We start from the raw sequence: 25,066 nt of genomic DNA, 5'->3' as shown, positions 1-25,066 counted from the left end.
AGATTCGGAAGAATTTCAAACGCCAATATGATGAATTGCACATACCACAATCAGATTACAATGCATGAAAAGAAATTAGAAACTCAAAGACCAGCCACGTTATGGTACGTAAATTTCAGGCCATAGTAAACCATAACAAAAATGGACAAAACACACTCCTAGGTCAAATAGAAAGGAGGAGGAAAAATGGAGTTTTTAAGACTAAAATATTTCCTTTATTAGTACAAAAATTCTAAAAAATAGCCACATCCTAAAAAAGACTGACAAACAGGTGAAGAACCACAAGGCAAAACAATATTACAAAGATGAAATGATGGATGGGGGAATGTCAGCAAATGGGCACACAGTGAATAGGTAATTAAGGAGGAAAATAGAAGGAATATTTCTCTCTACATAATATGTCCTTATAGCATTATAGCGCATTTAATTTCTCCACAAATAGAAACCCTCCAAATACTGAAAATAAGGCCGGCTCTTACCCATACTACTCCCAGTCTCCCATCAGATGAAATAGCAACCCCAACGCGCGTTTCGCTCTTTTAAGCAATGGCTTTATCAAGGGGGAAGTAGCATGGTTTCCATTTCATCTGGTGGGGGACTGTCCAGCAGTATGGGTAAGATCTGGCCTTATTTTCAGCATTTGGAGGGTTTCTATTTTTTAGGATTTATGTGGCTGTTTTTAGATTTTTTGTACTAATAAAGGAAATAATTTAGCCTTAAAAACTCAATTTCTCAATGTATGAAAAGCAGTGCATCAGTGCAGGAAGTAAAGCCAGCCATGGCACCTGCAAAATACCGAACTGAATGCAGGACTAATGCAGTCTATGAATACCAAGTACGAAAATGGCCCACTCATAAAAAGCGTGTAATGTGCAATTGCCACATAAAGCATTCCATTTACTATGATGTGTGTGGGGAAATATTCGTCTGACAAAGATAACTTAAATGCTTCACAAATTAGAGTGTGAGACAACTGGAAAGCATCCACTGTTCCTCCCTGCCCTGATGATATAGGAATGACTGCACACATTAATGGGAGACTATGCATTATTTACTAGTCCGATCCACTACAATTACAGAGAGTATTAAAGGGAATCTGTCAACAGGATTTTTGCTACCTAATCTGACAGCAGCATAATGCAGAGACAGAGACCCTGATTCCAGCGATGTGTCATTTACTGGGCTGCTTGTTGTAATTTTTATTAAAAAAAAACAAAAAAAAAAAACAGCATTTCATCAGCAGGAGATGATCACTAGAGGTTGTAGCGCCGGCGTCCCTGCCCTCTGCTAGGCAGGGACGCTGTTCCCCTCACCTCTCTGCTCCATGCCCGGCGTCCTCCTCCCGCTCTGCTGGCAGCGCGCGCTCCTTCCCGGCCACTGTGCTTAGGGCGCGCGCGCGCGCGCTCTCCCTCCCTCTTAAAGGGGCCGCGCGCGCCGTCCTAAGGAGTCCCCGGCCAATGGCCGGAGGACTTCACCATATATAAGGCACCTCCTCCAAAATGGAGGTGCCCGAGCAATGTTGTTGCACTGTTCACTACTCTGCTTCAGCCCTCAGGTCCCGTTGCCAGTTACCTGCCAGATACCGGCCAGATTCCTGTCAGCTTGCTGTCTTATTCCTGCCTGATATTCTGCTACCTGCCTGCTAGCCTGAGGTCCGACGGTCTGCCTTACAACTCCTGTCAGTCTGTCTAAGGACCAGCTTGCCCGCTCACCTGGGAGCGCACATCAGCTACCTGCCTGCTTGCCTGAGGTCCGACAGTCTGCCTTACAACTCCTGTCAGTCTGTCTAAGGACCAGCTTGCCCGCTCACCTGGGAGCGCACATCTTCTACCTGCCTGCTAGCCTACCTGGAGGCTCCGCCGTCACGTGCTGTGACCACCTGCCTGTCCAGTGACTCCTGCCCGCTCACCTGGGAGCGCTCATCTGCTGCCTGTCTCCTAGCCTACCTGGAGGCTCTGCCGTCACGTGCTGTGACCACCCGCCTGTCCAGAGACTTCTGCCCGCTCACCTGGGAGCGCTCATCTGCCGCCTGTCTGCTGGTCTTCCTGGAGGCTCCGCCGTCACATGCCGTGACCACCCGTTTATCCAGAGACTCTCGCCTGCTCACCTGGGAGCTCACGTCTACCATCAGCCGCCACAGGTCGTACCAACCCTTTACCCAGAGACTGCCCCGGTCACTTGCCGTGACCATCTGCCCGTTCATCCAGAGACTGCCCCGGTCACTTGCCGTGACCATCTGCCCGTTCATCCAGAGACTGCCCCGGTCACTTGCCGTGACCATCTGCCCGTTCATCCAGAGACTGCCCCGGTCACTTGCCGTGACCTCCTGCCCGTTCTTCCAGAGACTGTCCCGGTCATCTGCTGTGACTGCCTGCCTGGTCGCCACATGCTCCCTTACAAGGACCACCCCCTTGTATAGTAGCTCAGAGGTTCCGCCTCCCAGACCCGTTACAGAGGTCTAGTAAGACTGTTGATATATAGTCCTCCATATTCATGAGCGCTGTATAACCCCGCCCCCAACACCATTGATTTTCAGCTTTCAGCCTATGCACAGTGTACACAGCGGCCAATCAGTGATGTAGGTGGGGTTATACAGAGCTCAGCATTCAGAGAACTAGTAGATCTGTTACAGATCAAAGTGATTTTATCAAAACTACAGACAGCAGCCTCATAAGTGCAACATTGCTGGAATCTGTGTCTCTGCCTCTACATCATGCTGCTCTCAGGAGGGGTAACAAAAACCTGATGATACAGTCTCTTTAAAGGGTTTTTCAACCACAATCCTGATAATAAACAGGGCTACAGTGCAGATTCAGTGAACACTGCCATTCAATTGAATGGGGCAGCAATGCAGTTTCCAGCACTTCTGGATAATTGGGAGTGCTATTTTTTTTTTTTAAATATAGGACTCATACTCAGGATTGCTAAGGGTCTTAAAAGGCGAGACTCCCAACAAAGTTTTTTTTTGCCTGGGATATGCCATCAAATATTACTTGGGGGACCTGGTCTCTTAAATCTAAAAATTTAGGAGCCAAGCGATATACTTGGTTGCGCTGGTGACTATTTTAGTTTGAGTGTAGGACCCTGTGCCATCACTTTATGGAAAGGAAAGATGCATTTATGCAGCAAAGTTATTTTATACAGATCACATGAAGCCATTATGCTTAGAACTATAGGAAGTAAAAGGCCGATAAGACACAAGATAAGACATGCTATAAGAGATACAGAAGTGTGGTGATAGCTGCAGAAAATCAGACCCTGTACTAGGGGTAAGAAAATATGTTGGTGACTTTGTTATAGAGAATCTGTCAGTAGGATTTTGCCTACATTGTACTGCTGTCAGATGAGGTAGCAAAGAGAAGCTGAATCTAATGATATATCACTTAGATTACTGGGTGCAGCCGTTCTTGCACAATCAGTTTTTAGATTTAGGAATGCAGCAGAGCTGAGGAAGCTAACCCCACCCACACCAGACTCTGTATATACAATGCAATGTCCATAGACAGTGAGGCACCCATCACAGGAGGTTGCGTGTTGGACTAGCAGGCACCGCTGTTGTGTCCCAGCAATGATAAGCTCCTGGTGCTAAAACAATCATTGCAAGCCAACAAAACCATGGCGTCTGATAAGAGAGGCATCACTGAAATCTGTGTTTTAACCCCTACAGCATGCCATGTAATCTAAAGACAGCAAAAACCTGCTGACAGATTCTCTTTAATGAGTGTGGCACATGCTACATACAAGATGAAACCATAGGCGTAAATATGCCAAAATGAAGCGAGCCCCATTACTACAAAATCCGTCCATAAGCACCAAGTGAAGAATAACTGCAAAAATGAGACCCTTCTCTGGAGAAATCTGGCCAACATATCCCCCATTTCTCCAACAGAGGTCACAGTTGCTTTCATAATGCTCTGGCAAGAATAGCTGATCACTGGCCATTTCGGCTGCAGGACCTGCAGTTAGCCAGTCGCTAACAGAATGCTCATTTAGAGAGGAATTTTTCCAAATGGGACAACATTTTAAGAAACTACATAAAGACTGAGCTGTAAAATCAGATGCAGTCCAATAGGAAAATTAGTACTGTTACTGGGAGGCTAAAAGAACAAAAAAAAAAAAAAGTCAAAACCCCCTTTTCTTACAACAAATGTAATAGAAAGCAGAAAAAAGTGGCTATTATCAAAATCTATTTTAGTAAGGCAGCACATTTCACTGGCACCTAAAGAGTACAGCGTAGAGAAAAATCCCATTGCTAAAGCTGCAGGGGATTTTCATGGCAAATTATTACAGGGAAAAAGCCTTGTAGTCTCAAACCCAAGTGAAAAGCTCTGCAAATCTACTTTCCTGGCTGCGCGATGGATTTACATGACATCAAAGCAGGCAGATCTTGGATGTAGACCCTAAAGGCCTGTATTATTTTGAGCTGGGACAGAAATAACTCGGCAGTAGTAGATACAGTAATCGTCAGCTCATGGTGCACAATATTGGACATCTCCCAGAAAACGTTAATAGTACATGCAATTAAATGTACATTAATACAGGGAGCCTGGAGAATCTGCAGAACGACTTGATTAAAGTCCATACAGACAGTCTATGCCAGCTGCTGGCACCTCCAGAATAGGCAAATACCACATGACGAGTAGATATAGCATGAAGACTTACCGCCATAATTAATTCAAAGCTGGATTTATACACCCGGACGGGTGACTGGTATTTCTGCACCATGGTGACGGGGTCTTGTGGAACGTCAGGAACCTGCAGTGGAAGAGAAATAGGTTAGTGCATAAGTGTCAAACTCCGGCCTGTGGGCCAAATCTGGGGTGGTTATATGTGGCCCCCGACACCAGAACGGCCACCCCTATATGGGCCCATTATTCTGTAGGGAGGACTATGGGGGGGTCCCTATTATTCTGTACGGAGGACTATGGGGGGGGGGGGTCCCCATTATTCTGTACAGAGGACTATGGGGGGGGGTCCCCATTATTCTGTATGGAGGACTATGGGGGGGGGGGGTCCCCATTATTCTGTACACAGGACTATGGGGGGGGCGGTCCCATTATTCTGCACGGAGGACTATGGGGGGGTCCCCATTATTCTGTACACTGGTTGGTCCGTGACTTTGTTCAAGTTTTTCATTTTGGCCCTCTGTCTTTCAGTTTGACATCCCTGGTTAGTGTGATATGAAAGAATATGTCTTTCGATCACATCCTCATACTTATTCATAGAAATTAAAGAGCTGTTCCATCATTGGTGATCGTATACTAACAGGGGTCAGATTGGCAACAAACAAATGCTAAAGATGAACCCAAAGAAATACAGATTCAAGACAATGAAGAAAAACAGGCCTCTTTCTACACACGTGAAAATACAATGGTGCGTGAATAAGGCCTTAACCTACTTTAAACTTTTGTTCTCTCCTCTCCATTTGCTCCCTAAGGGTATGTGCACTCCATGTGTTCTAGACGCCGGTGTACCCGCATTGTTTTAGAAGAAAGATGCCTCAGGAAGCCATCTGAAGAATGGGGAGGTCATTTCTTTTAGTCGCTTCACGGCTTTCAAAGCCCAAAGTGATTAAAAGGAGTTAAAGACACAACATGTGCTTGGTAAGTTGTACTGACAATGCGGTGCATATGTTCATTATTTTTAATTATTGAGCGCTTTTTCAGGTGGGTTCCTTAAGGGCATGCGCACACAACATCTTTTTCAGGCAGACTCAGCCAGGAATCCAGCTGAAAAAGTTATGCAAAAGCCCCCCATAAAATGAGCAGAATGCACTACAATGTCAAAACGACATCGCTGTGCAGCACATGTCCCGTCATTTCAAAGACCCGGATGTGGTTAAAAGAAGTGACCTGCTCTATACTTCACAGTATAGAGTAAAAAAGGCCTGTAGCAGAGCCGCCGGAAGAACAACGGCAGTACTGCTGGTGATGGCACTTCAAGAGGACGCCGGGCGGCGGCTGAATCGGCATCTAAAAGACACCGCGTGCACCAAGCCTAATATTGCACTGCATTTCTCTCACCTACGTCCTCCGAAGAGTCAACTAAATTGCGAACAGGGAGAAATAAGGATACAGTAGGGATCTACTATGGAAAGGTTTTAGCTTGGGGCATTTCTCAGCTAGCTCTGCTCTCAGATTTGAGCTTGATTGGCCAGCAAACTCGCCTGACCTTAATCCCATAGAGAATCTATGGGATATTGTCAAGAGAAAGAGGAGAGACACCAGACCCAACAATGCAGACGAGCTGAAGGCTGCTATCAAAGCAACCTGGGCTTCCATAACACCTCAGCAGTGCCACAGGCTGATCGCCTCCATGCCACACCGCATTGATGCAGTAATTGATGCAAAAGGAGCCCCGACCAAGTATTGAGTGCATTTACTGAACATACATTTCAGTAGGCCAACATTTCGGATTTTAAAAACATTTTTCAGGCTGTTGTTATAAAGTATTCTAATTTACTGAGATAATGACTTTTGTGTTTTCATTGGCTGTAAGCCATAATCATCAACATTAACAGAAATAAACACTTGAAATAGATCACTCTGTTTGTAATGACTCTATATAATATATGAGTTTCACTTTTTGTATTGAAGAACTGAAATAAAATTAACTTTTTGATGATATTCTAATTTAGTGAGATGCACCTGTATATCCCTAGCGCAGTGTTGCAGTTTTTTGCTCACTATTGAGCTGTGGAATAATTAATCTATTTGGGGAGTTTTATGACTATTGTTAAGGGTACGCCTTGCTTTACATAGCTCCGTTTTATGGGATTACACAGATGCCAAGACATATCAAAGATTATCACTAAGGTTACGTTTCCATGGAGTATTTTGTGTTGCGTATTTTAGAAAAAAATCTAAGTAACCTATTTTAATTAATGGGTGCAGAAAATCTCCAACATCAAAAACTCACTAAAAGCTCATCGTGGTGGCAAAGTAGTCTTAGGGCTACCGATAGGCCAAAATTAATTGGCACTGCAACCTGTAACTTACTGCGGCACAAAGTTGCAAACGTTTCCAAATCAAATGTAGTACGCACTCTCTAGAAAAAGAGATCACCGTATACTGATCGTACTTTTTCTTTTTTAGATAATAAAATAAAACTTAATATTTACTCATTAAAATATCAACATTCAAAGACCCAACATAAAACAGACTAAACCATGTCCTTATAAAGTTATCACACTCGCCCCCTACCTGTCTGCAGAGGTCGGCACCCTATTGCTATGCCAGTGGCAACCAACTTTCCTCAGCGGCAATCCCTCTTGGCCCTATCAAGCCCTAGTGGTTTACAGGGACCGACCTAAAGTTCTAGTGCTGTAAACTCAGAATATCAACAAATTCATGCACAAGAAGCCCTGCTTCTGTAAGGTTTGTGGGGCTGTAGGCTCCAATACAACATGCACAGGGACTACTAATGTTTTAGGGGCGGCGGAGAGTGTGTAGCAGACCAAAATCATGCCAGTTGACTATGCGTCCATATACACCATATGCAAAAGTGAACTGCCATGCAGAGGTATAAGTATCAGAGAATGCCATCAAGCATTCACAAGGGGATATCACTATACAGTCATTATCAAAGCATACCAAAAATTCATGGGGGGATTTCAATATACAAGATCAGGATGTAGCTCATCAAATCACTATCTGGCAACTGCTCCTAAATTGTGTTATCCCTATTAAAGCTCCTGGTCTACCTTGCCTATCAGTGGAGGTTGGCAACCTAATTCCTACGCAGATGGCGCTCCCACTCCTCGGCAGCTATCCCTTCTGAGTAAATGTTAAAAGTTATATTTTATCATCTAAAAAAAAAAAAAAAAAGTACGAGCAGTATACGGTAAACGTTTCCAAATATGCCAGACTTGGCTGGTCGCCAGTTGCACGTGACATGCAAAGTGACTATTTTAAAGCTGTGATTTTGCTATGAAATAAAAAAAGTTAAGCTATAGTAACTAACAAAATGAACAAATGTTTTCAGTCGTGTAACTTGTCCGAGGACTGCAGTTGCCCAAGGCTACACAGCGACATGCGCCGTGCTACACTCAAGGATCACTGTTGCCTTGTGACATCACATCTGATGCTTTCCTATGGTGCCACGTTGCGACTTGCGAGCTCCTCCGTTAGAGTAGCAAATGTTTCCAAACATGTTGGATTTTCTGTCATACATGACTCACTTGCCATAAACTTCAATTGTAAGTCACATGTGACTAATCTGAGAGACTCATCTGTGATTCCTTTTTAATAACCGCAATCACATCTGTAAAGTAGTCACGAGACACTAAGTTGCAGACAAGTTGCACAGATGGTTTTTGGTCATGCGACTTGTTGCCATGTAGCTCCAGCTTAATCAGGTATTACATGGTCGCCATACAATACCCCATATCCCGTGCAGAGAGGATCTGCTGCTTGTCCAGTGATAACGAGACCATTGGGAGTTTCAGCGGCCAGATCCACAGTAATCAGGTTAGGTACCAGTGATCCCTGACCCCAACATTTAACTGCCAAGACCTGATGGAGCAGGCGACATACACCTGCAGCTTATGTGAGAACACCGTTTTCTATTCAGGTCTCCCAGTAAATGCCGCGTAGGCTGGATGATTGTTCTCATATATAAAAAGGCATCTCAGGTGATTAACAGCCTCAAAAAAAGAAAGCACAATTTGTTTCCGTATTTCTAGTAAAGTACATGGCGTTCTGAAAGCTTCATGAATGTTTCATTCCTAGGAAAAGCTTTCCTTCCTAAATCTCAGGATTAGCAAACAAGAGGTTGCACAACAGTCTTATATAGAAAATAATGAATGGGGAAAACATTGTCCCAGGGATAAATCTGCTGCGGGGACACAGTCACTCTGGGTAGCTGCGATGTATCGGTATTTTACGTGGGCTCAGCACTGCTATCAATATACAGCAGCAGCCAGATATGTCACTGTAGTGATCGAAGGCTTGTATAATCCTGCTCACAAAATCAGTTTTAAGGCCAGGACGTGCCGTTTTGTCGCAGATGCAGCTTTTAATCGGAGTCATTTTAGTAACATTTACCAGAAGTGTTAAATACCATAAAACAGCAGAAATTTAACATGTTGCTTTAATGCTTTTTTTCTGATCAAGTAGGAATCATCAATTCATCTGCAGTTTCAAGATATCTACTTGCTGTTAGTAAAAGATGTACATTCAGGGGCTTTCCTGGAACTTCATTGCCACAGCTGAGGGTTTAGTAAAAGGTATCAGTGCTGGTAAGAATCATCAGCATTGAGTTCAAGGCAGGACACAGATCTGTAATGCTAATGTGGAGGGAAGGGCCCAGATTGGATGGATCCCATCTGAGATCGGCATGATGTAGGGGCAGAGACCATGACTCTAGTAATGTTTCACTTATTTTGCTGCAGTTTTGATAAAATCACTATCTGCTGCAGATCTACTAGTTCTCTGAATGCTGAGCACTAGAAGGAAAGACTAGACTAGTCCTGTGTTGCCCCCGGCTAGCTTCTCTACACCACGCTACAGGCAACTGACAGGTCTTTCCCGATGTGAACACATGAGAGACCTGTCAATCAACTGGAGTTGTGCAGGGAGAAGCTGGCTGGATGTGGCGCAGGACTGGTCTACCCATAGTCGGCAGCTGGCTTTTAAACAAAAAACAAACACGTGTGGCTGCACGATTGCAGTTGCCCGTGGCTTGGGCAGCATGAATTGTGTGACATTTTATCTTTAAAAACAAATACTCTGCCCCAACAATCCGTCGCAGAACTGTTTGAAATGTTGTAAGTTTTGCCATTCTTGCGCCAGCTACAACTTTGCAAAACGTGAAGAGCTTAGTGAGAAAACGCATAGCCGAGCACAGACCGAAAAATTATTCAGTATTTACACCACAAAAAAGGCGTAAATTAAAACAAATGTACGCCAAAAATCATAAAGAGACCCACGTCTCAATTTAATGCATCTTACTCCAGCTACATTGGCGTACAAAACTACAAACTTTGGGTCACATTAATAAAGTGTGGATAACCCTCCCATGCTTCTCCTAAAGCAGATGTCTGTTTAGTACGTGAGGGCAGAATATTAGTGACAAGTCTGTACTATTAGCAGCGAAAATAGCACAAAAAATGTGAACGGTAAAATAACACAGCACACACAGACATGAGTACGGTATATTATAGGGAGGGCGCCCCGTGCCCCTCGGAGTGGATATTGTGTGCGCACATATACACCATATCCACCCTGAAGTCCATGAGAGCCATCTATGAATCCACTATATTCTGGGAGCGCTCTTGTTGGCCAAACAGCACAAGTTCTTTTTGCCTTGTGGCTACCAGAAGTACTAACCTGTGGCTGTAGTACGCCACCATTACATAGGGCTGCACATTAGGCTGACAGATCCACCGTAAGAACATAAAATACAAAATTCCTGGAGGCATTCCCCCTTGTGTGTGAATAGGTAGGACACCGCTTGTTACTTCATGGTAGAATGGAAACAGTGACTATAGCAGTGCGCTTGTGGATGGGATGACACGAATGACTGCTGATATGCACAGAAACGCATGGTTAGGTCCGACTCACAGTATAAGTGACGTGCACCAGAAACGTTAGATATGGAGCCATCACATCATCCTCAGCACCAAAATCTTGAAAGTGTTAATTAGCTGTTACCATATATATCTTACCTAGAGAAAAAGGAAAGCGCAGAGTTCTAGACTATATGGAGACGTCGCACAGCGCTCTGGAAAGTGCAGGGTTCATGTAAAACATCTGCAGAGAGAAGAGATAACATTATTGACATAGAAATAAGAGGAATCTATCCAAAACATCAGGAGCCCTGCTAGCCGCGAGCAGCCGCCCCGTGCAAGCCTGTACACATATGTACCCTGCCCAGAACACACACAGATGCGGCTCCCCACCCCTATAACACACACAGCCATCTTCAGGGAGTACTGTGCAAACGATGGAGAATTCACCACCATGGCCAAAACAGAGAGGGCGTTATTAAGCACAGGACGGATTATGTAAGGGGAGGCTCACACTTGTCAAGAAGTCAATACAGAGGATAGCAGACGGATCATAATCGGATGCGTCGGATCAAAGAGCATCCAGGGAGCCAGTATGAACAGAGCCCCGGATATTCACATGTTCACGGGCTTTTGGAGATTCCGCTAAAGGTCCATCAGATATTTCCTAAGGCACCAGTGAGGCATAAAGGATTTAATGGATCCAGTGGAGGGGGTCCATAAATAGCAGCACTTTACGATAGTGAAAAACTAGGGGTTATCTGATTTTAAAAAATTGGTCCCCAAATAATATCACTCATCTAAAGTAAGAAAAATCAGATACTAGAGAATTGACCGTGGAGACAGGAAACACCATCATCTCAGGTCGTGGCCTGAGGAAGGCCCCAATTCAGTGTTGAAACGCGTAACCTTTAGTTATTCCAACTAAATCCAGCTTGTAATACATCTCTCAGTACCGACGACAAACACACGCTGAACAGTTTTCCTCTTTATGGTCGAATCTCTACGTGTACTAGGTACCATTTGGAAGGACACCATAGGACAACAGCACTGGCTTGAAGAAGACTCCTATACATCATACAAACGTATACTATGTTGTGGCCATTGCACAAGTTGTAAAAGTGAGCAGTCCTTTTTCATCTACCTTCTACTCCATACTATGAATAGACAGCACTTTTTTTCCCTTAGGTGTTGGTCCAGAAGTTGGGTCTCCAGGATTCAGATGTATTTCATCCTAACACTAAAAGTACATCAGCGATATTCTCTAAGGGCAAAAAGTATATGGGCAAATTTGTGGTCATCCAACGGAGAAGATCCAATACCCAGTGTGGACACAGGACACAAGCACCAGTGTGTATACATGTTCATATATGAGTCACACCAAGGCAAAACTTCAGAAGGGTTAAAGTAACCCAGAAACCAATGGATAAGAGAGGTGCGCCTTTCTGAAAATCAATAAACAGATCCTTTCTTCTAATTTCAAAACAGACCCTTTATTTTCTTGTCTTTCAACTGAAAAAGGGATTATGGTAGAAAAGGAAAAAATTAAGGTATCAGGTGAAGCTCTTTAGCAGTCTTGTCTGGCTTATACGATAAACAGCGGGATTTTACTCAGGAGTCAATTTACCAATGGGCTTATCTTTGTGTTGTTCCTACCAAGGCTTAGAGGTGAGTTAATTTGACAGGCTGGTTAAACTAGATCCCATCATCTACAGTGTTCTGTACCTTTATCTACTACTCTTACAGAAGATAATTTCTTCATCATAAAAGGTATACGCTGGTTATACATCAACCTACAGAATAACACACAGTGGCATGTAGTAGTAGCGCTATAACACCTAGTTGTTCTATCAGGCAACAATGGACCTGTCCTGAAAAAGGCAGGAGGGTGAACCAGCCGTACACTGCAGTAAACCTGACAAACTGATTGGGAGAGGGGCAGTAAAATCTGGAAGATTACGTGAAGATCCACCAATCTCAAAATACAGGACGTACATGAATGTGCCACCTTTGGTAAGGTATATTGGCTCTTCTAACCCATGGAATTGTCCAGCTCCGATATTAATAATGTCAATCGCTGTAGAAGTACAAAACGGTAAACGGAAACTTTCAAATATAAAAATTTAGGGGGGGGGGGGTTTGTCCACTACTGGAAAACCCAAGCTTAATTATTTCAGGTGCTCAAGTAAAATAAAACCAATGGATACTCGTCCCCTGCATCAGTGCCATTTCACCAATTTCAAGAGGCAAGTATCCATTGTTTTTATTTTAATCAGGCTCCCGAAATGTTGAAGCTGTGGTTGTCCAATAGTGGACAACCCCTTTAAATGACATAACTATTATCGATAGTATATGATCACTAAAGGCTGAACTCATATGAAAGCCTGAGAAAAACCATCAAGAACGGTCTGGAGGTACCAGCCGGTAGTCAGCTGTTCACCAGCATAGTTTCATTTCGAGAAGGGCTTGTCATGGTGGAACACATCATCTGTAGGATAACTTAAAGACCTGTATGTACTGTCCTTTGTCTCTAATAGAAGGGGGTCAAAGGATATCTAAAAGACGCGGTAAAGCGGACCCAAGAAATAAGTCACCTTACTATCTGCACCAGTAAACATCCTTCAATTATTAGGAATCATAACGGAGGTGCTGCCCGACTATATACATGACAGCTTATATTAAAATGACACAGCACTTTATAGTAAATTACTTACAGTACAGGTGGCCTTTTGGATTAAAATATTATTTAGTCAACAGGGTCGCTAATCTATCCATCACACTCATCACATGTCCTAGACATGGAACAAGGAAATGAGATACATTTCCTATAGTCTGGTTAAATGAAGGAATATTTGCATAAAAGCAGAGGTTAGAGTGAAAAAAATGCTGTCTCGACTTCCAAAAACCGATTTTCAACATGAGAGGCTGTGACCAGCCAGCCGATATTTCACATACCTCGTGGCAATGCCCTATTGTGTGTCGTAAGGAGAAAATTATGTCTGTCTACTTACTATGCCCAGTGGACGGACATTCCACCGATGTCCGACAAAGTGACTCCGGCTGCATTAGTAAGTCAATGGCCCTGTCAGTACAAATATCGAAACCCGTGTTTCAGATGTAAGCCTTGAGGGAGCCACTGACGTGCGGATAAAACGTGATGTGAACACAGCCTTATTGTTACTTATAGAAGATATCGCCTCAACCATTATGCCACATGGCCACCAGGAACAAATCTCCATCTCTAGCCATACAAACAGCCAAAACAACATATTAATATAACCATGGTCTTTTTAAAAAAAAAACTGTTTTCCGATAGTCAACTAGGAATTTTGGAGCTAATAGGGGAATGTGAGGTGTTCAGGATCATCACCTTTTGGCCAAAGTGAAGAGTGGTTACAAAAAGTGTCTCGCTCCGGAGAACTAATCCTGTCCTAAACTAAACAAATAACCCATTAAAAGACACTGTGCAATGCATAATTGCCTTGTGGGGGTGCTGCAGGGAAATTGAACAGCTACGGCCAGGTAACCCACAGATTATAACTTTAGGATCGGCTTACTGGGATGACCAAAGTGGAGAACCTCTGGTTATGGTCCAGATTAGGGACAAGCTTCCATTCAGAGGAGGAGGCTTTCTTAAGGACACTTTACAGTTGGTAATTAGCCTTGTCTCCACATCTTCTCAAGGGAAGAAATAACTAATTACATTTTACTTATCGGTAATGATTTTCCCTGCCTGCTTCCTCCAGTCCTTCTACTGGAGGTGTCATTAACCTCTCGGTCTTCTATTTAGGCACAGAGGGTGGCAAGAAATGGAGGAAACAGGTGTAGAAAAACCCTTAGGAGCCCAAGTAAATAACAGATGGTCACTTTTCAGATTTTCTCCATGATTGACCTCAAAAGGGCAGTACGATCCTTGGCTAGTGCTTGGTCGAGCCCCCTCGTCTTCGCCATGAGTGCAGTACTGGAGTCATGCTTTTTTTGTGACTACAGCTCCTATACCATTTCTAGAGACGTCAGCCCCAATCATAACACAGAGTGCCAACATTCAATTCCTGACACGTTTCAGGGCGTGGACCGAGCCTTAAAGCCATTCTATCATTTATATATAGATCAAGTCTACAGAAGTTTAGATCAGAATGTACAAAGAATTTGTGTCTGTTCAGGAGATACACCATGAGTTTCAGCCAAGAGCTGCATTAACGATTCAGACTTTAGAGCTGAAATCTCCCCAGAATTGCTTGCTGAAACTCTACACAACACTGGTTCTTGTGATTTCCATTCTGTGCCAACTTACAGTAAGCTGATAAGTAAAAGACCCCTGTATTGTAGAGGCTCAATTAAACTAGGAATCTGCTTCGACAACGAGCTTGGTAACAGTTTCCAGTAGGTGAGGACCGGTATGGGATAAGTAACTCACTGTGCAGTATTCACAAAGTGACTAGGCTATAAAAAGGTGTTTAATGCTGAACCACCACTATGAAGAGTAGGCTCACCTCCGGAAACCTTGGCTTACACAGTGGCAGATTTCATATATTGCTTTAACCCTATATACTACTATATCCATTAAGAAACTCGTTATAAGTAGGGTCCAATACAGACTAGCAGGAGAGAAGCCTGCCTCCTGCTTTTGTGGCCACAGGGACAGACACGACTTGGCAAGAGGGATGGGATCATTAAAGAAAAATAAACGTTACCTATCCATCCTTTCCCTGGCACTCTGGGTGGGGTATTACTTATGTGGAGGCCACTTATTTCAGGGTTAGGCAACGGAAAAGACTGGACATAATCATCACTTCTGGTTCTTGCAGTGACCACCAGTGCTGCCCTTATTTCACTCCCTGTGCTCGCTGGAGTATTCCAGGAATTTTTAATCTGCCACCACCTTTCTATTTAGTACGACATACATGCACGTTTTCATGTTCTTTACCAAGGGGGTGTAGCTCACAGAGAAATTATGTTGAGGTTTTTCATTTATAGTTGTTAAAGGGTTGATTTTTCTTCTTTTAAAGTTGGACTACTTCATTTAAAAAGGTGTTAGAGGTGATGGACAACTCCTTTAAATGCCAGTCATAGGGGTCAGCAACGTGCGTCGTCAACATCAACAGGGCTACTGGTGTATGAAGCGGTTACAGGGGTTATGTGTGGTGTAGTTGTGGCGTCACCGCTGCAGCCTGTCTAGAGTGGTCATTGGAGTAGGGGGAAGAGAAATAATATTGAGTTTATTATTTATAGCGCTGCAGATAAATAAAGATACTAAATGGAAAAACCCTCTTACCCTGATCATTCAGAAATAGTCATTCACTTCAACACTGTAAGTGTCAGTGCAATCAATGTGGCGGTGAGTGACGGTGCCCTGAGATAACGAAATGCTGATTCCAGATTTCCCAGTCATCTTTATGTAATAACTGCAAGGAAGCGATCTGCAGAAGTCACACTGACCTACATATGATCACAGCGCGCCTCCTGCTCAGCGACTACAGAGCGCACCGCATGGGGACAACGACAGCCGCCAGTGACCTCCCATGGGACAGTGTCCGCCTGCCAGGGGATACGGGGGGCCGCACATGGCTGCAAGGGCGGAATATCGTCCCCGTATAGCGACCATATCGACCTCAACATACAACAACCAGCAATTACACACGGGGAACACAGACTTCTGGGCAGGGCGGCAATCAGGTAGCAAAAAAAATAAAAAATCATAATCACTATATATATTTATTAATAATAATAATATATTTTTTCTATATAGCACCAACATATTCCTCAGCGCTTTACAATATATACACACACATACATACATATACTTCCCCAGAAATGATGCAGAGGAAGATTACACAATGTGCAGCTGTGTATTGTCAGATGTACACATACATATACACGTATACCCACGTTTATATATGACAGCGGACACCAGGCATCCATAAGCAGCTCCTGCACTATTATATAACCGGAACTGGCCTCTATTTACCGGCACAAAGTTCTTGTCATACATCACCACACCAAGCCCCGGTCATCCCATCTCACCTTGAAGCTTCTGCGGGTCCGTGTCCGCCCCACCGGGCTCCGGTCCCGCTGTGCTACCGGCCACCGATAGATCCAGACTGCGCCTGCGTCAGACACCCGACAAGTGACGTCAATAATTAGAATTCACCGTCCCGCCCACTCACTGCTCTACTCTTCACATTCCAGGTCCTGGTCACGTGGTGTCAGACATCAGTCAGTGGGCGGAGCTATTTACAGTTTGGGCCCCTCCCTGTGTGACGTGCTGGCTGCTGTATTTATATGAATGAGGGCTGAGGTGGAAAGTGTAGCAGGGGGATGAGATGTCGCTTGTGTGGGATCTCTAGCGCAGGGCTCACTCCTCCTGCCGTGCTGCGGGTTTACACGCTTGTATATAGGCAGGGGCAGGGCCGGCTCCAGGTTTTTCTGGGCCCCAGGCGAAAGAGTCAAAGTGGGCCCCTTTAACACATACCACGATTCATGATGCAGAGATACAGCGGAGAAATATATATATATATATATATATATATATATATATATATATATATATATATATAGTACAATGCAAAGAATTCACTTCTTACATTACATGAGTGATATCTATTGTAAATTCCACAATAGCTCAGAAACCGGCGAATCGCTCCACACAGAATACTGGCCCCCATATAAGGCTCCATACGGAATACTGGCCCTCATATAACGCTTCATACAGGATACTGGCCCCCATATAACGCTCCACACAGAATACTGGCCCCCATATAACGCTCCATACAGGATACTGGTCCCCTTATAAAGCTCCATACAGGATACTGGCCCCCATATAACGCTCCATACAGGATACTGGTCCCCTTATAAAACTCCATACAGGATACTGGCCCCCATATAACGCTCCATACAGGATACCGGTCCCCTTATAACGCTCCATACAGGATACCGGTCCCCTTATAACTCTCCATACAGGATACTGGCCCCCATATAATGCTGCATGCAGGCTGTTACCCCCCACATAATGCCCCATACAGGCTGTCCCCCCCTTATAATGCTCCATGCAGACTGTTACCCCCCACATAATGCCCCATACAGGCCCCCCCCCCTTTTAATGCTCCATGCAGGCTGTTACCCCCCACATAATGCCCCATACAGGCCCCTCCCTTTTAATGCTCCATGCAGGCTGTTACCCCCCACATAATGCCCCATACAGGCTGCCCCCCCTTATAATGCTCCATGCAGGCTGTTCCCCCCCACATAATGCACTATGCAGGCTGCCCCCCCTTTATAATGCCCCATGCAGGATGCCCCCCCCTTCTCTTTATAATGCCCCATGCAGGATGCCCCCCCCTTCTCTTTATAATGCCCCATGCAGGATGTCCCCCCCCCTTTATAATGCCCCATGCAGGATGTCCCCCCCCCTCTATATAATGCCCCATGCAGGATGTCCCCCCCCTCTATATAATGCCCCATGCAGCCTGCCCCCCCCTCTATATAATGCCCCATGCAGGATGTCCCCCCCCCTCTATATAATGCCCCATGCAGGCTGTCCCCCCCCTCTATATAATGCCCCATGCAGGCTGCCCCCCCCTCTATATAATGCCCCATGCAGGCTGCCCCCCCCCTCTATATAATGCCCCATGCAGGATGTCCCCCCCCTCTATATAATGCCCCATGCAGGATGTCCCCCCCCTCTATATAATGCCCCATGCAGGATGCCCCCCCCCTCTATATAATGCCCCATGCAGGATGTCCCCCCCCCTCTATATAATGCCCCATGCAGGATGTCCCCCCCCTCTATATAATGCCCCATGCAGGATGTCCCCCCCCCTCTATATAATGCCCCATGCAGCCTGCCCCCCCCTCTATATAATGCCCCATGCAGGATGTCCCCCCCCTCTATATAATGCCCCATGCAGGCTGTCCCCCCCCCTCTATATAATGCCCCATGCAGGCTGCCCCCCCCTCTATATAATGCCCCATGCAGGCTGCCCCCCCCTCTATATAATGCCCCATGCAGGCTGCCCCCCCCTCTATATAATGCCCCATGCAGGCTGCCCCCCCCTCTTTATAATGCCCCATGCAGGCTGCCCCCCCCTCTATATAATGCCCCATGCAGGCTGTCACCCCTCCTCTTTATAATGCCCCATGCAGGATGCCCCCCCTCCCCTCTTTATAATGCCCCATGCCTCCATACATTAAAAAAAAAAAAAATCAAATACTCACCTCCCTTCTCCTCACCTGCTGCCGCTGCCCGCTGCCCGCTGCTCGCTGCTCAGCTCCGAACTCCAGCGTTGTCGGCGTCTTCCCGCTCTGCGCTCCCTGTGACGGCTCAGGGGAGGGCGCGGTGTAAAGACGTCACCGCGCCCTCTGACCTGAGACGTCACAGGGAGCGCAGAGCAGGAAGACAGCGGATCTGCGGAGGCACGGGGAGAGGTAAGTATCGGGCTGCCGGGGCCCTGAGCAAGCGGCGGAGAAGGGCGGGCGCTGACACCGCTCTCCTCCGCCCATAGCCCAGCGGGGTGCGCGACCGCCAGTGGGCCCCTCTGCCTGCTCAGGGCCCCGGCATTTTCCCGGGTGCGCCGGGTGCTGACGCCGGCCCTGGCCAGGGGTGTAACTGTGGTGGGTGCAGTCACACACTGACTCTGGAGCAGAGACCGGCCCTTTACTAATAAACACCCAGATATTTGGACAGTGGAAGAGTTTGCATTGGTGCCCAGGAGCCTCAGGTTACACAGACACTGCAGTGATTCCAAACCATTCATACAGTGTCCATTTTAGGACATGATCAGATATCAAAATCAAACCTCAGAATGACGTCAGTTTGAGGCTAAATACCCTGTCTGACAAGTGACTTTTACAACTATAATAATAATAAAAAAAAAGTCACTGATGGTACTTTAACCCAAAATTCTGTGTCCAGAAGCCAGTGCACTAATCACTGAGCTGTTGACTCAGTTGAAGAAACCTAGGAGTTCTATTTGGTTATATGATTTTCAGTGCAAACCTGTCTGAAACTCATTGGGACGTATGCACAGACTGCAAGCAAGCCAAATTCAAATGATGTTTGATTCGGATGTGTGACTTTCTTCAAACATCAGAATGACTTTTAGTCACCCTGAGTACTTTCATGGTTGATCTCACAAGACAAGAAAAGCTGCCAGTTACTATCACTAGTGTTGAGCATTCCAATACTGAAATATCGGGTATCGACCGATATTCGCGGTATCGGAGTTCCAATACTGAGTTCCGATACTTTTAGAATATCGAATACCGGAATCGGAAGTTCCCATAATGCCTGCGCTCTGCAGTGTCTCTGAAGGATGACAAGCTGGATGGCAGCGCTCAGCTTACTGTACTTGTCATTTAGTGTTAAAGGATTTATTAAAAAAAATATTAGTGTTTTCATGCACCGTCTCTTTAAAAAAGCCGGCCGGCAATTCAGCAGCGGCATACACCGGTACCCGACAATTTAGAACAGAAAGAATAGAGCATCACACATAGATTAGATAGATAGAAACATGTCAGTCACATATATATGAAGTACAGTGACAGTGTTGCTTACTGTACTTGTCATTTAGTGTTAAAATAAAGGATTTATTTTAAAAAAATTGGCGTGGGGTTCCCCATAATTTTAGTCTGTAGCGGAGGTTAAGCAGACGGCTGGGGCAGATGTTTGAAGCCTGGGAAGGGGGTAATACCCACGGAGCTTCCCAGGCTACTAATATCAGCCCCCAGCTGAATACCTAGCCTTTACTAGCTATTAAAATGGGGGACCCCCCCAAAAAATGAAGTGGGGTCCCCCCTATTTTAATAGCTAGCAAAGGCTAGGCAGACAGCTGGGGGCTGATATTAATAGCCCAGGAAGGGTGCCATGAATATTGGCCCCCTCCCAGGCTAGAAACACCAGCCGTCAGCCGCCCCAGAAATGGCGCATCCATAGGATGCGCCAATTCTGGCACTTAGCCTCGCTCTTCCCACTGCCCTGTAGCGGTGGCAGTGTGGTAATAGGACTGGGGTTCATGTCAGCTTATAATGCCAGCTGACATCAAGCCCAGGTTAGTAATGGAGAGGCGTCTATAAGACACCCCCATTACTAACCCCATAGTCAAAGTTAAAAAAAAACCACAAACACCCAGAATAAAGTCCTTTAATTGAAATAAACACACAATTTTTTAATGTTCTAAATTAAACCATACTTACCATCACGCCCATTCCAGCTGAAGCCAATGATCTCCTGCAATAAAAGTAAAATAATAAAGCAACATCATCCTTACCTTTCCATGGTTCCCATGACAGCTTCAGCTCTGCTACATTGACATGACAGGCTGGATCGCAACAGAACGCTGCCATCCAGCTTGCCATGCCGCACACACTGAGAAGCGCAGGCATGCTTGCGCTCCTCAGTGTCTCGCTGTGATGGCATAAAGATGAGCCGAGGTCATGTCCAATGAACTCAGCTCACCTCATGCACATCACTGACAGCGTGGGAGAATTCTCCTGCTCAAGGGCTGAGCGCAGGAGAATTTTCCCACGCTGTCAGTGACGTGCATGAGGTGAGCTGAGTTCATTGGACATGAACTCAGCTCATCTGGATGCCGTCACAGCCAGACACTGAGGAGCGCAAGCATGCCTGCGCTTCTCAGTCTCTGCGGCATGGCAAGCTGGATGGCAGCTTTCGGCTGCGATCCAGCCTGTCATGTGAATGTAGCAGAGCTGGAGCCGTCATGGGAACCATGGAAAGGTAAGGATGAGGTTGCTTTATTATTTTACTTTTATTGCAGGAGATCGTTGGCTTCAGCTGGAATGGGCGTGATGGTAAGTATGGTTTAATTTTGAACAATAAAGAATTGTGTCTTTATTTCAATTAAAGGACTTTATTCTGGGTGTTTGTGTTTTTTTTTTAACTTTGACCATGGGGTTAGTAATGGGGGTGTCATATAGACGCCTCTCCATTACTAACCTGGGCTTGATGTCAGCTGGCATTATACGCTGACATCAACCCCAACTCTATTACCCCACTGCCACCGCTACAGGGCAGTGGGAAGAGCGAGGCCAAGTGCCAGAATTGGCACATCCTATGGATGCGCCATTTCTGGGGCGGCTCACGGCTCGTGTTTCTAGCCTGGGAGGGGGCCAATATTCATGGCACCCTTCCTGGGCTATTAATATCAGCCCCCAGCTGTCTGCCTAGCCTTTGCTAGCTATTAAAATAGGGGGGACCCTACATCATTTTTTTTGGGGGGGTCCCCCATTTTAATAGCTAGTAAAGGCTAGGTATTCAGCTGGGGGCTGATATTAGTAGCCTGGGAAGCTCCGTGGGTATTACTCCCTTCCCAGGCTTCAAACATCTGCCCCAGCCTTCTGCTTAACCTCCGCTAGAGACTAAAATTACGGGGAACCCCACGCCAATTTTCTTTTTAATAAATCCTTTATTTTAACACTAAATGACAAGTACAGTAATCAACACTATCACTGTACTTCTTATATATGTGACTGACATGTTTCTATCTATCTAATCTATGTGTGATTCTCTATTCTTTCTATTCTAAATTGTCGGGTACCGCTGCTGAATTGCCGGCCGGCTTTTTTAAAGAGACGGTGCATGAAAACACTGCTATTTTTTTAAATAAATCCTTTACACTAAATGACAAGTACAGTAAGCAACTCTGTCACTGTACTTCATATATATGTGACTGACATGTTTCTATCTATCTAATCTATGTGTGAAGCTCTATTCTTTCTGTTGTAAATTGTCGGGTACCGGTGTATGCCGCTGCTGAATTGCCGGCTTTTCATGTAATACATTCTACATTATTCTTAGTTGTTTTCCTTCATGTAGAATTAACCTACAAGGAAAGAAAGGGTTTATTTTTATTCCGATATTTATGTCCCATTGACTTGCATTGGTTTCCGGTATCGGAATCGGCGATATCCGATATTTTTTGGGTATCGGTCCGATCCAAGCCGATCCGATATTTCCCGATATCGGAAGGTATCGCTCAACACTAACTATCACTTGACTGGATAGCTCAATGGTAAGGCATCAGCCTCTGAAACTACAGATGTCAGGGTTCAAATAGAAATTGGAATATTATTTTTTTTATTATGGTTGTTTAGCACACAAGCTACAGGGGTGTTTTACTTTTAATATCTGACATTTTGATTGTCATCCTGACGTGTTAAGAGTTTCAGACACGCTGTCTATTTGTATGGTAAATTACATAGCCAAAGTAAATTGGGAGGCACTCATTTACTACATATCTATTTCCAAGTGACTGTACATTTGCATAATTTCTTAAAGGGGTCTAATGATAACATTTCTTTATTGTAAATTTTTCTTTCCATCCACCCAAGAACTGACTGCAAACTCCCAACTTACTTTTGTTATGTAATTATTATTATATATCACTATCTAAATAATCAAATAATGAACCTACAGTTTAATGGTATGGATCTGTGTCACATAGTTTTGGTTTGAAAGGATAATAATAATGTGGTGCCCCTGCTGTGCATGAGTGCCACAGATCCTAGAGGGGAGCATGAACAGATTCCTCCACAAGGGGCCCCCACAGCACACACACACCTCCACCTTCCACCTCAGACCACCAGAGGGAGCCCGATAGGGATATAAATAGGGAATGTGGAGCTAGGCAGTTGAGTCTAGTCTAGCAGTTCCTCTGGAGAGTTCAGCAAGTGCAGATCCGAATACAGAGTCAAGCTCAGTTGGTTTAGTCAGACTCAGTTGTAGCTCAGGTTATTGAGCCAGGAGCGTGCCGATGCTCAGAGGGCGGCAGAAGAGGCAGCCAGCTAACTACCAGTGTGTATAGCCTAGTGAGGGCCCAAGTAGGCCAAAGGCTAGAGGAGTGAGTAGCATCGGGGGCAGAGGAGCTGTACAAGCTCACACCAGAAAACATATACACCGGGTCCGCGTCTACAGGGCCGTATACCCCCCTGTAGAGACAACCGGAGACCCCTGGAAGACTTCAAGTCCCAGGATCACCCAAGAGCTGATACGTAACAGAGCCAGGAGTCACGGAGGCCCCACAAGCTGGGAGTGTGTACTCCAAGAGAAGGCCCTACCACAAAGTCAGCCGGTGCAGGACAGAGACAAAGTTAGGCCTAGCTCCAGACAGGTCAGAAACTTACCACGCAAAAGCAAGAAACAGGAGGCCCTATACCCGCTCACTGGGGAGGATCCTGATATGCACCCTTCACCCTACAGTGCTCCAGGATGTGCCTGAATTTCCATCAGTAAAAGGTACTGAAGTGATTATCGTGTCCATCCCTGTTCTTGCTCTGACCCGACTGGGTCCCATCTGTCCTGCATCCTTTCTTCCCCGCTGCCCTGAGGCCTAGCTCCACCTGTGGGGACCTATACCATGCAAGCTGCCTTAACACAGGCCTCAGTGGGCTGCCGCAGCGCTGGTGATTCTCACCAGACACCACAGGTGGCGTCACGAACTTATAACCATAATTATCTACCCCTTTCTTTTAAAGAGAGGCCCAGGGTACGGCCCCGGGAGCTGGCCACCGCGGCATCCCCCAAAATCAGGTAACAAGGCCAGGGCGCCGAGTCCTCCCCATCCCCTGGGCTCGACAATAATAGTAATAATAATAATAGTAGTAATAATAATAATAAAAAGTTCAGTGTTCCTACAGGTTTTTCTTGGTTTATGGGATTAACCATGATAATACTCAGCGGGTCTAAAAGTAATTGTGATTCTTATTCTGATGTGTGGGAAAAGTCAGATATCAAAGCCAAGCATCAGTGAAGTTTGTGTGCTCGTCAGCATCATTTAAAAGACAAAAGATTATTTTTTCTGCACCAGGGATTATGAACTCAGAACATCCACTCTGTGAGGCAAGAGAGTTACCATTCTGCCATAAACTCAAATGATGTTGAAAGATGGTTTTTCTTGGTTTATGATATTTACTATGCAAATACTCATGGTGTCTGGAAGTCCTTCTGATTTTGATTCTGATGTGTGAAGAAAGTCAGGTATCAAACTCATTCATCAAACTCATACATCATTTGAATTTGGTTTGGACAATGTCTGTGTGAAAGTCCTGATTGCACTGGAATAACATAACAATATAGAATGCCTACTTTTCTGTAATGAGTGTATAGCTCAATGGTACAGTAAGTGTGCTGACTGTGAAATATATGCTCTTGGTTTCAAGTCCCAGTAGGGACACTCAACTTTTTATTATTAATTATTATTGCTAATAATGTATTATTATTATTATTATTATTATTGTTATTATTACTATTATTATTATCCTTTCAAACCAAAACTATGTGACAGATTCCTTACCATTAAACTGTAGGTTCACTACTTAATTATTTAGGTAGTGATATAGAATATTAATTACATAGCAAAAGTAAATTGAGAGTTAGCAGCCAGTTCTTGGGTGGATGGATAGAAAAATTTACAATAAAGAAATGTTATCATTAGACCCCTTTAAGAAATTATGCAAATGTCCAGTCACTTGGAAATAGATATGTAGTAAATTATTGCCTCCCAATTTACTTTGGCTACGTAATTTACCATACAAATAGACAGCGTG

The 25,066-nt window shown here is 44.9% G+C and overlaps 1 protein-coding gene across 3 annotated transcripts in view; it reads right to left on the bottom strand.

Moving 5' to 3' along the window:
* SEC14L1 (SEC14 like lipid binding 1) overlaps positions 1-16,683 on the bottom strand; it is a 54,122-nt gene extending 37,439 nt beyond the window's left edge. For all 3 annotated transcript variants that reach the window (XM_073683977.1, XM_073683976.1, XM_073683978.1), the window contains exons 1-3: positions 16,532-16,683; positions 10,667-10,751; positions 4,663-4,755 (exon numbers count right to left, since the gene is read on the bottom strand). In XM_073683977.1, the coding sequence (XP_073540078.1) occupies positions 4,663-4,725 (63 nt within the window). In that variant the 5' untranslated portion in view covers positions 4,726-4,755; positions 10,667-10,751; positions 16,532-16,683. The remainder of the gene's footprint in view (positions 1-4,662; positions 4,756-10,666; positions 10,752-16,531) is intronic.
* Positions 16,684-25,066: the final 8,383 nt, after the last annotated feature.

The sequence above is a fragment of the Phyllobates terribilis genome, unplaced genomic scaffold (genome assembly GCF_046119375.1).
Source record: "Phyllobates terribilis strain yellow unplaced genomic scaffold, ASM4611937v1 Scaffold_5__5_contigs__length_657084704, whole genome shotgun sequence".
Lineage (NCBI taxonomy): Eukaryota > Metazoa > Chordata > Amphibia > Anura > Dendrobatidae > Phyllobates > Phyllobates terribilis.
This window is presented reverse-complemented; position numbering and strand designations above follow the sequence as displayed.